The sequence below is a fragment of the Sinohyriopsis cumingii genome, chromosome 7 (genome assembly GCF_028554795.1).
Source record: "Sinohyriopsis cumingii isolate HCF-2022 chromosome 7, ASM2855479v2, whole genome shotgun sequence".
In the NCBI taxonomy this organism is placed as follows: domain Eukaryota; kingdom Metazoa; phylum Mollusca; class Bivalvia; order Unionida; family Unionidae; genus Sinohyriopsis; species Sinohyriopsis cumingii.
Genome location: NC_142967.1, coordinates 93,556,600 through 93,568,405, shown reverse-complemented (window position 1 = coordinate 93,568,405; position 11,806 = coordinate 93,556,600). Strand labels below are relative to the sequence as shown.

Genomic DNA, 11,806 nt, shown 5'->3' with positions numbered 1-11,806 from the left:
ATTGTCTCTAGAGTGACCCAGGGTGGTTAATGTTAAATTTACATAGTCCCCAGAGTGACCCAAGGGTGTTTTTAATGGTAATTCCCAGTGTCCCTAGGGTGACCAAAGGGTGAAAGGCACTACTTACCAGGGCCCAGCAACATGGAATGAATTGCCCACTGAACTTAGACACAAAGACACAGTGATCACATTCAAGAGGGCTCTCAAAACTCACTTATTTCGACTGCAGGAACAAACTTAAAGAACTAATAATGTTTCCTACCTTTAATATTCTCTGCATGTTTTTTAATGTTTTCTAATTTCATGGTGTTTGTTTTTGTAATCATATCATTATATGTTTGTTTTTTTTATCTCATAGGTGTTGTCTAATGTTGTAAAGCGCTTAGAGCTTCTAAAGATTAGGCGCTATACAAAGTCCTCATTATTATTATTATTATTATTATTATTATATTGCTACGATGTCTGCAGTGTGACAGTTTATAGTGATGTCTAGCACTGGGGCATCAAGCCGCAGACGTATAGCATGATGTCCTACCCAGTCACATTATCCTGACACCAGGCCGACCAGTCCTAACACTAACCTCTTAATGCTGAGCGCCAAGGGAGGCAACTGTTAGTACCAATTGTGTTAAGTCTTTGGTATGACTTGATCGAATCCACGACCTTCCGCTTCCGAGGCGGGATTTTCTTTAGTAACACGGTCGTAATATTTGCATGGGTCTATGTTTTCAGGCAACAGACGTGAAGTAATTCGCCGTCTTCAATGAGCTATTAATCATTCAGTTAATTTAGGAGTTACATCTCTTTGATCACATGCATATTTATTTATTTTTTTCTTTTTTATTTTTTTTTTGTTCTTTTTTTGTTCTTTTTTTTTTTCTTTAATGCTTTTTTAATCGGAGGGGTACAAACGGGAAAGTAAACGAATAATATTTTCGTCTCGAATTTGCTTATATTCCCTACTTTGTAGTTTTTTTTGGTGATCAAACAGCCTGCGCAGTTACTTTCAATACAAGTCTTTGAGGATTTTTGAAGCGTCTTATAAGCATTTATCTCAAAATGCTGTTCAATGCCCCTCCATGGCGCCTTGCAGGTTAAACAGCCTGTGCGGGGTACTATTAATACTAGTCTCCGAAACTTACCTATGCCCTCCATATGTAGCCTGAAAATTTTGCAACTCAGAAAACACGTACAGCGGCTATTTAATTAACACCTGTCGCATAATGCTATGTGGTCCAAATTCGCCATTTTCCCACAGGTGCTCGACGCGAGCTTGATGTTAAGAAAGAAAAAAAGAATAATCTAAAGGAAAAAAATCATACAGTGAAAAAAATACCTTAGATTACCCCGATGACCCGTTCTGACATAGGACCCTCTCTATCAAAAATACTTTAGATTACCCCGACGACTCGTTCTGACATAGGACCCTATGATAGAGAGGGTCCTATGTCAGAACGGGTCATCGGGGTAATCTAAGGTATTTTTGATAGAGAGGGTCCTATGTCAGAACGGGTCATCGGGGTAATCTAAGGTATTTTTTTTTCACTCTGTATGATTATATATTATGATAGAGAGGGTCCTATGTCAAAACGGGTCATCGGGGTAATCAAAAGTATTTTTGATAGAGAGGGTCCTATGTCAGAACGGGTCATCGGGGTAAGCTAAGGTATTTTTTTTTTCACTCTGTATGATTTTTTTCCTTTAGATTATTGGTTTGTTTTTGTTTTTTTTCTTAACATCAAGCTCGTGTCGAGCACCTGTGCATTTTCCCACTACTAATATTTCATGCAAAGTTCATAATGCAAAATCGATATTTGCCATGCTGTCGGGAAATCCAGCTGGCCTAAGTATTGCATCAAGCCGTTATTTGTTTTCGGAGTAAATTCTGAGTCTTTTGCATACTGTTTTGTAAACATTAACTTTCACACAAGTTCGTAAATTTTTTATATATACTGAAACTTTATCAGAAATTTTAAGCAACAACTGGCATACCCTGATTTATCCAATCAGGAAAACGTTTATATTCGCTGCTCGGGTACCGTGCATAGTCTTTGTTGCTGGGAGAGTCGTCTGGATTTTAAAATTTCGAGATGTGTATTACTTCCTAGTAGGGTTATCAACATTATGTCATCGTTGGAGGATAGAAAATATGGTTAGATTTTTAATATTCCTGGATGCATTGAATACCTTTTAGCTACTCTTTATAGTTTTGTTACAAATAATAACACAATTGAGGGGACGGGTGGTGTGTTATTATGATAGGGCTTAATGGCTTCCAAATGGGTTTTCATCGCACAACATAGGACAAGTGCCTAAGAAGACATGTTTCGGCAATGGAATTTAGAGCTCAGATATTCGACGTTGCATATGAATGATATGTTTTGTAGTGTGCTGACGATTGCCAGATGAGATAAGTTTCAAACTGATTTTTTTATAGAAAAATTCATGGTCATAATTTCTTGTCAGCTGAATTGCATTGCAAATCAACCACGAATCAGTAATGTAATGCATTTTCTAAGTGGGATTAACGATTATTAAGTATTGGAAGGAATAAAACTGCATAAATAAATACTTTAGCATTAACTCAGCACATGATTAGTTTGGAAATACAAGCAATTCAGAGTAAAATGAAGATATTGATTAAAGCACTCGTAATTAATGAGAGACTAAAGTTAATGACTTAAGGTTAAAATCATCTTCATCTTTCTATGTAGAAAACTATATGTGACAAAATGTCCGCTTCTGCAGGAACATACATTGCATAGCCAATGTTTCGCTAAATACATGTATTTAACAAAGAACAACAGCTTTCAATGCAGTAAAAACTTAATTGTAATACAACATAAGTTCTGTCTTAACGAATGTTTGAAATTTGAAAATATTGATAAATTGTATTGGAAATGTAAGTGTCTCTTACAAATAGACACTGATGCTTTCATAATTTTACACACTCTTGAATCACGTAAGTGCTTACAAAAATACTTTTATTTCTCTCATCTGCAAAAAGCTCAATAAACAGAAAACTTCTCAAAATGGATGTTTCTTGGTTCCTGAGGGTATTTTGTTTAAGGGGTTTCATATACATATTAAAACCTTTTATTAATTAGAACTTTTTTGTGACATTTGTGAACAATGTAAGCAAGGTTGAATCTTCCATCACCCTTGTTTTCCAAAAAATTTGCTACTTGAAAGTCAGGAAATTCAACTGTTCATATCACTTGTAGAAGGTAAGGAAATACAAGTAAGGAAAATAGATTATTTCAGTTTTATTACGGTTACTTTATGGTTTTATAAAGCTTAGTAGAAATAGAACATTACATGTTACAGTATCATGGGTACACATTTTAAGGACAATTTGGTAAATGGCAAAAGGTTTCTTTCTTAACATTATATTTTGTGTGCATTCTTGTTTGGGAATCAGCACAGCCAGAATTTTAAGAATCCCAATCGTATAACATAAAATTTGATTCTGGTAGAGTGCCAACTGTTCCATACTAGATGTTGGTTTAGAGAGAATCAAGATGGCGTTACACATCTGACCTGATGTAGCATGTGCCATACATTTTTGTTTCTCAGTAATATCTTTCATTAATGTACCCTGAATGTAAGTTTTGTAAAGACAGATAAAAATAAAAAATTACAAATGGAATCACACCAAATATGGAGATATATTTGCATCAGTTGACATGCTTTATGGGAATTAGCACAATCGAAAAAGTAGAATCCTAAGCAAATAACAGAAAAATTTATATGTGTTCAATTTGAAAGAATAGTCAGAACACACAGAACAGTTCAAATTTGTGTTAGCACTGACCAATCAAGCATGCCCTACCACATTTAGACAGAGAACACAATTAATTTTACTATATATTCTTTGCATTTGTTTCTCAGTAAGGACTTAACACTCTGTAATAATAAATACAAATCATATGTTAATCTAAAATACCTTCAAAGATGACTTCAGGGTGAAGTTTTTGTCATAGGTTCACCAGCATTTTTTGAGAGGCTGGACTGTAAATAAACCAGCATGCAATGGAACACAGATTTCACTTCCAGATCATCACCAAGACCTTATTACTCACTGTACACTGTCACCGAAACACACACAGACAACCACACCATAAGCTCATATTCTAAAGAATAAACAATTGCCTCTCAATCCATACATAAACACAAAAATTAACTGTTTGGACACCTAATAAACAGTTTGAATGACCTAAAGACACAATACAGAATTTTGTCTTCGTGTATTTTAAATGAAGGTCTCATTTTGACTTAGAAAGATATTTTCTCTAACAAAATTTGATAAATATTCATCATTGCAGCTTGTATATGGTGTAGGAATACATACATGCTGATATCATTTAATAGCATTCCCAATAAACATTATATATGTGCATTGGGAGGGAGGAATGTCATTTTTTTTTAAAATTTCATTCAAATTTTTAAAATAAAATTTATTTTTTTTAATTTCATTCTTTTATTCTCAAAGTCAGTATACATAAAATATTAAAATTTCATGTGTTTGTCTTTAATAATAAAGATTTTATACCAATTTAAACTTAAATGCTACACTGACAGGACATAAAACACAATTAATTGTACTAGATATTCTCTACATTTGTTTCTCAGTACTGAACTTAACACTCTGTGATAATCAATCATCACCAAGACCTTATTACTCACTGTATACTGTCGCCGAAACAGGGGCCCCCGAGTGGCCGAATGGTCTAAAGCGTTCACCGTTCCGGATCACTGCCATCTCACCTCTGTCTGCGTGGGTTCGAGTCCAAGGCTCGGCTAGCGTGGGTATGTGGGAAAGCCTGCCAGTAGCTTCTCGTGGGTCGGTGGTTCTTCCCTGGGTTTTCCAGGGTTCTTCCTCCACCAGTTATACTGGCCGCCATGTATAGCCTATCTTGTGCTGAGAAATGGCGTTAAACCCTACAACAACAACTGTCGCCGAAACACACACAGACAACCACACCATAAGCTCATATTCTGAAGAATAAACAATTGCCTCTAAATCCATCCCAAGAATACCTAAATCTAACTCTTGTATTATCACCAAAAGGAGACCTGGAAAAAACGCTCTAAAGATAGACTGGGACTACATTTGTGGGTACTGAACTGGAAGTATTAATTGTGATCTGTTTTCATTTCCATATATGCCATTGGACAATATTCATGGGCAGATCAGGATTCACAATGTATTAAATATTTCAGCATGGTTGAGTGGGTGTATCCTTCCAGTTTTATGAAAAAAATAATGAAAAAATATAATAACTACAGACCATGGCAACATTTGAGCCTACCGTGTTTTGGACTTGTTAAATGAATTTGAATTTCATTTACAAGTATGAATTTAGCAGACAATGGCCTGCACAATTGATGTTTCATTATAATTCATCTCTGAAAATTATTTTATTAATATAGGAGTGGACTAGCAAAAATATAGCATTGAACAAGTTTTGACTACAGTGTCTTGCTGGAAACTAACTACAATGTCTTGCCAAAATGGCCTTGCCTTTTATGTACAGGAATTTACATGGTTGCCATTGTCTGCAAAAATTACATGTGCAATATCAATTAAAATTCATTTAACTGCTCAAAACAACTGAATTTTTTTACATTGTCCATGAAACTGAAAGGGTATACTTATTCAGTGAGAATTTAAAGAATCAGTATCATGCAGTGCAAGATCAAGGTCTATGCTGAAAGCATGTGTATATACGGTAATCACTATGAAAATGTCTCTTATTAGCCGAAATGGTCGTTAAGTCCATGTGATCTTGTGACATGACCCAGCATTATGTTCCTGTACCTAATCCATTGTTTGTCATCTGAAGTATGCTGTGCAAAATTTTCATCATAGATCAAGATGTCATGTTCTTCCCCAAAACTATCTAATCAGTTTCTCCTAAATTTGAAAGAGTATTCTGGCATAAATGTCTTTTTGTATGTGGCAAATACTAATCTGCCATTGAACAATGCTGACATTACTGAAGCAGAAATACCCTGCTTTCAAAGACTTCTCAAAGACCACTCGACAGAACTGAACCAAATTGGGCAGAAAGGAATTTTGCATAAATGCCTTTCAGTTTTGTACATTTGTATCACCCCTTCATCCAGTATAACAAAACAATACTGAAAAAAGAGCCTTTAAAAAGTCTTCTTTCTCAGGCTATCCAAATGTGACAAAAAACATCCTTGCATAAAAGCCTTTCAAAGTTCTACAGATGACTCAATTTGTCTGCCCCCCTCCACTAGTATTACTACTGACACAAACACAAAAACAAAAGCAAATTAAATGGGAGAGGGGAGACAGTACACCCATTCCTACTCAAAAGCGCAAAAACCTGGAACATTTCCTATAGTGTGTTTACTTGACAGTGGAATGGTTTAATTTATTCCCTGGAAATTTTACAGATGGATAAGATTCAAGGTCCAGAAGGTTCCATCCTAAAGACCACTCATTTAAACATTTCCATTCCCACCACCATCACCATCCACTATGGACATTGTTCCATAAAACTGAAAAACATTTAAAGGACTTATAAAATAACACTCAACAAAATCTGTCTAGATTTAACACAACACTAATACAGGAAGACCATTTCAAGTTCATACAAATCATGTCCATCTACTTTCCAAATGGCTGCTGATACTAAAAACAGAAAACCCTTCAACCTCTTTGTTCTCAAATACTGTGAAACATAATTCAACCAGATTTGACAGAAAGAATCTTGGCATAAAGGCATTTAAAACTTGTACACACAGTGCGAATCCACCTTCCAGCATGGCCATGCTATTGAAAGATAAGATAACATGAAAATGAATTCCTAAAAGAAAAAGACATTGACAGAACTGTACAGAAAGAATTATTTTATGTTACCTTTCAAATGATACAAATGATGCTCACCTTGCATCCGCTGTGCAGTTACTAAAAACAAAAAAATGACAAAAACCCCAGCTCCATATTTATTTGACTAAATTTGAGAGATACTATGTTAGTTTAAGCCTGTTATAGGTTGTAAAAAATGTATTTGCCATCATATATGGCTGAAGATACTAAAAATATAGAGACCTAATTCTAAAAATGTTTTCATATCCAGTTAAAGAGTTTGAAGAAAGTTTTGCAGAAAACATCCTACCAACCCAGAGTTCATGGCCAGCTGCTCTTACATTTGGGAATCGGGCAAATAAAATCTCTCAGATCCACTTCGGTCTTTGTTCCTTGATTTATTAACCATGCAAAATGTTTCAAATGCAGGGCATCAGTTTAATTTTCTCTTCTTTGTATGAACCTCTATCAGGACTCTAAACACATTCATTTGATTCTTTTCAGCTTCAAAGTTTAAAATTAAGATAGATGAAAATGACGCAGCAAAGAGATGCCACCTAAAGGGACATTACACCATCCATATAAGTAGCACAAGCATTGGTCTTCTGGACAGTAAACAGAATGTGGTGTATAGTTGGCCGTATGTTTATATTCGAAGATATGGAGTAGAGAATAATAAAAATGTGTTTGTAATTGAAGCAGGAAGAAGGTGTGACAGTGGAGAAGGACATTTCAGATTCCAGACTCGCAAAGCTCAGGAAATTAATGGCCTGGTTCAAGATCTTGTGACAAAGTTGCAAATATCATACAATCCTGTGGTTATAGTAGGCCCTTCACATTCACAGCAAGTTGCAAAACAGAAAGGATCAGGTATTTCAGAGGAGTCGGATAAAAGACCCGAGTTGCCAAAGGTAAATCAGTCAACAGCTTATTCATCTTCCAAAGATGGCACCCACAATTTACAGGGAGGTACAAAGGCAAAAAAGCCCAAAAAGCAATTACAGTCAGAACAAGTGAAGCTTGCTAAATCTAGTGACCCTTTGGTTTATCCAGAGGCAAAACAGGAGGTGGAGGAAAATGAATATACTGAAATAGATCAAGACGATAATTATGAGACTGTCAAATAAGCCTCCAAAACATAGACCTCATCTGTCAAAATTGCATCCATCATCAGAAAGCCTGTATCGAACCATATAATGATCTGTATAGTAGGTGCTATGTCATGTCCTTTCCAAGGACACTGAAACATTTTTAAAAGTGTGATGGGGTTGATGGAGGTGATTTTGATCAAGAAATTTGTAAATACATATTCTACAATTATGTAGTTCCTGTGGCAATCACAGCTACCATACATATTATGCTATCTTCGCCCAACAAGTAATCAGATGGCCCAGTGCAGGGTGGAATGTCTGAAAGTATGTCCTATAAGTAGCTTTGTTTTTTTAAGAAGTATATATGACATCCTACAGATTATTTTTGTGCTAGTGTTATATCCCTTTCAGAAAGTTTGCTACATATTTCTAGTGGGCTATAGCCTTGTTTCTTATTTTCCCTGCATATTTAAATTTGAGTGCACTCATTTGTATAGAAATATGGCTATACCAAGATATGAATGAGTAAAAGTAGAGAAGAAGTGTTGATGCATCATAGGTCCAAGGCATCAGTTTGTAGTGGGTTTTATAGTAAGGGGGGCTAATTTTGTACATGTACATTATTTGTAATTCTTCATTAAGTTTTTGCATTTAGTTCAGGTTTTCTGTACACTGGGAATAATGAAACTTGGTGAGGGAATGCATTGTGATTAACACTAGAAATCTAAACAAATCAGTTACTGTCACCCATATTTCATATTAACAATTACAACAGTCCACCGTAACCCACATTTCACGTGTTGTAGTTGAATTTTGTTTAGCTTGTTACCAGATAGGTTTCTTACAACCTGTAGGAATCCTGTTATATAACAGTATGTATACAGGGTGCAAAAAAACACATGTATACATGTAATCATTAAACCTTTTGAAGGGATGTATCTTCATCAGTGCTACACAAAAGTAGGTCAATGTGATCATTTTTCACACTTCATTGACTTGTGGCATTTTGTATTTTAACTGCTCATAGTAGAATCATTAAACTAGACGACCAATACAAATCTGTTAGTACCCCACCCATAACAATTTTGTTATTGCGACATACATTTCACATTGTACCTGTCTTAGGGTAAGTTTTTGCATTAAGTTTATGACTATATAAATTTTTGGCATGCTCTATATGTACTGTACTACCTTGTATCTTGACACCTGTCAAGCAGATGCACTTTGTGAGCACTATTCATTGCAGAAGTAGGTCATTATGGCCTGTATTTTACACTTACTGATGGGTCAATTATTGCATCTTACGTTATTTCTCAATCACTGTTCATGCTAGAATTGTGAAATTAACGATAATGTACATCTCTGTTAGTACCACACTCCTACAACAGAAGCTCATGTGGCCATTACCATTATGACATCTTTTGCTGGCTATCCTGCTGTATTCATACTATTCTACCTAGAAGCGTGAAACTTAGTGCGGATATACATCTTGATAAGTACTGTACCCTTGTTGCAAAAGGTTTTTCTGTTACCTATATTTCATACTCCAGAATATTGCACGCATCAGTAATGGCCTTAGCAAATGTGGGGTCCAATTTGGATCATTTTGGCATGGCCCACTGGATTTATGCATTTGAAAATAAACTTTTAAACAGGTTTTAAATGATACTGAACTTAAAATTTCTTCAGTCACTTTAAAATTACTTCCTCTATATAGATATATATTTAAAAATTACTAAAGCGTGAGGCCCCTGTGAGTGCAGGGCCAATTGGACCAAATCAGTTGAATCGACCTAAGGCCGGCCCTGAAATGCATCAGTGTGTTTAAAATACATTTACTTTATATTCTGGTGCATCTGTCAGTACTTCACCCATACAACCAAAGAATGTCACCGTGACCTATTGTTTATACTTTATCAACTCCAGATAAATCTTTGTATTTAGTGCCTTGCCAAAGATTCCCCTCCCTCAATTCTATATGCCTTCTTGTCCACATTAAAGCCTTTTCCAACCACAGCAATTGGAAATAAAATAAATATATATGAAGTGGGTAAACTTTCCATATTGATGACTATACTCTGCATATTGTGATGTTACCTTCAACAGGACTGCTCTGGTGGTTAGAGCATCTGTCTCAGATGTGAAAAGGTTGCATGTTCAAACCCCAGCTGAGTCATACCAAAGACTATAAAAATGGTGTTAGCAGCTGCCTCACTTGGGACTCAGCATTAAGAGGTTAGTGTTAGGACTGGTCGACTTGGTGTCAGGATAATGTGACTGGGTGGGACATGATGCTACATGTCTGCAGCATTATGTCCCAGTGCTAGATATCACTATAAACTGCTGTGCTGCAGACATCATAGTGATATGACTCAAATTGTTAAAGATATAAATATTTTTTTATAAAAAACACGTACACACATACATTGAACAGATTAACTTTGTACTGTACATGTGAATGACAAGGAATTAGATAAGTAATAATAATAATAATTATAATAATAATGGCTGCATTTCAAGATGGTGACAGCTGAAGAACTAAACTACCTTTATGCCTTCACACAAAAGAACATAATATGTAAGTACATATGCAAAGACATATGGATATACATATGTGCACCCAACTGCCCGAACTTACATACATATGTATGTGTGTGTGCATACACTGTATGGATTTGATTGGAGCTCTAGTAGTTAAGAGTAATTACAAATCCATGAACCATGCTTATGAGAACAGTCATATTGTATTTTGGTTATTGAAAGCCTGTGACTTTCTTTCTGTAAAATCTGGCTTTTATAGGAGGTCAATCATAATAGCTTCTGAAACTGAGTTTAAGAAAAAAATATCTTTTTTAAAAAAAGAAATACATTATTCTGTTATTTTTATCAACTCATTACAGTACCAATAATTTGATATAACAAAAATTAATGTTCTTTTTATTATGTATTTTATGAACTGCTAGACAAAATCACTTTAGTCTGAATTTCTTTCCAGCATGATAATTAGTGTTGATAATTGTTGCTGGAGAACTGATAGAAAAAATGAGTTATGTAAACATTCATAACATTCTGGTTAAAACTGTGTTATACAGTTGTTCAAAAATACATACATGTGCAACAAAGTTGTATCAAGTTAGTCTGAAGCACATTTGTGTGGGATCAGCCAGTGTCAATTAACAAAAGTCGTTTGAAGATGTAAGGTGGTTGAGAACATATGTTGCTGTATAATTCACACATTGATACTCCTTGAACCCCCACTAGGAATATAAAATGTACCTATATCACAACTGCAAAAAAAAAGTATTTAAACAAATGGAAGTTTGAAAATATTCAATACTTTATCCATGTGTACGTGGATGGGTTTAAAAGCTTAGAAGCACAGCCCTGGCTATTTAGCCATAAGTTTGTTTAGGCCGTCTACGAAAATATACATAGAAGACAAAGATAAAGTGAAAAATGGATGAAATCTGTAAAATACAAACTAAAAATATAATACAAATATAAATATTTTAAAACTTTTTAGTGTTATCATGTTTGCATCCTGGGTCAAATGTTGCCTCAGATAGCCTCTCATGGCATGCAAAGAGTCTGCAAAGAAATAAATAAAAAAATTTTTACAGCAGACTGGTGCTATATTTGTCTTACCATAAAATATTTTTGTTTCTTACTTTACAGAAAATATAGTTGCTAAATTGTCTATTAATGTAATACATCATCCATGATGGACAATACAACACAACTTTGCCCACATAAAAAGAGGTCATTTATACAGCCAGCATTGTCCATGGGATCTCTCTCAGACCATGCTGTCTAGTTCCTGATTCATGACTTCAAAACTTTTCAAAGCTCCACCCTTTGTTGAACTTTTCATTAT

General features: G+C 35.0%; 1 protein-coding gene across 1 annotated transcript; it reads left to right on the top strand.

Moving 5' to 3' along the window:
- The first annotated feature begins 2,046 nt into the window (after positions 1-2,046).
- Positions 2,047-11,554, top strand: LOC149795733 (docking protein 1-like). The gene is made up of 2 exons (XM_089965642.1): positions 2,047-2,152; positions 7,346-11,554. Exons 1-2 carry the CDS (start codon positions 2,125-2,127, stop codon positions 7,966-7,968), a joined length of 651 nt encoding a protein of 216 aa, XP_089821768.1. The 5' UTR covers positions 2,047-2,124; the 3' UTR covers positions 7,969-11,554.
- The last annotated feature ends 252 nt before the right edge of the window (positions 11,555-11,806 follow it).

Coding starts and splice junctions, on each gene's coding strand:
- LOC149795733 (XM_089965642.1), top strand. CDS start 2,125: ATGTCATCGTTGGAGGATAGAAAATATG. Junction 2,153..7,345: donor GTTGGAGGATAGAAAATATG/GTTAGATTTTTA, acceptor GATTCTTTTCAG/CTTCAAAGTTTAAAATTAAG.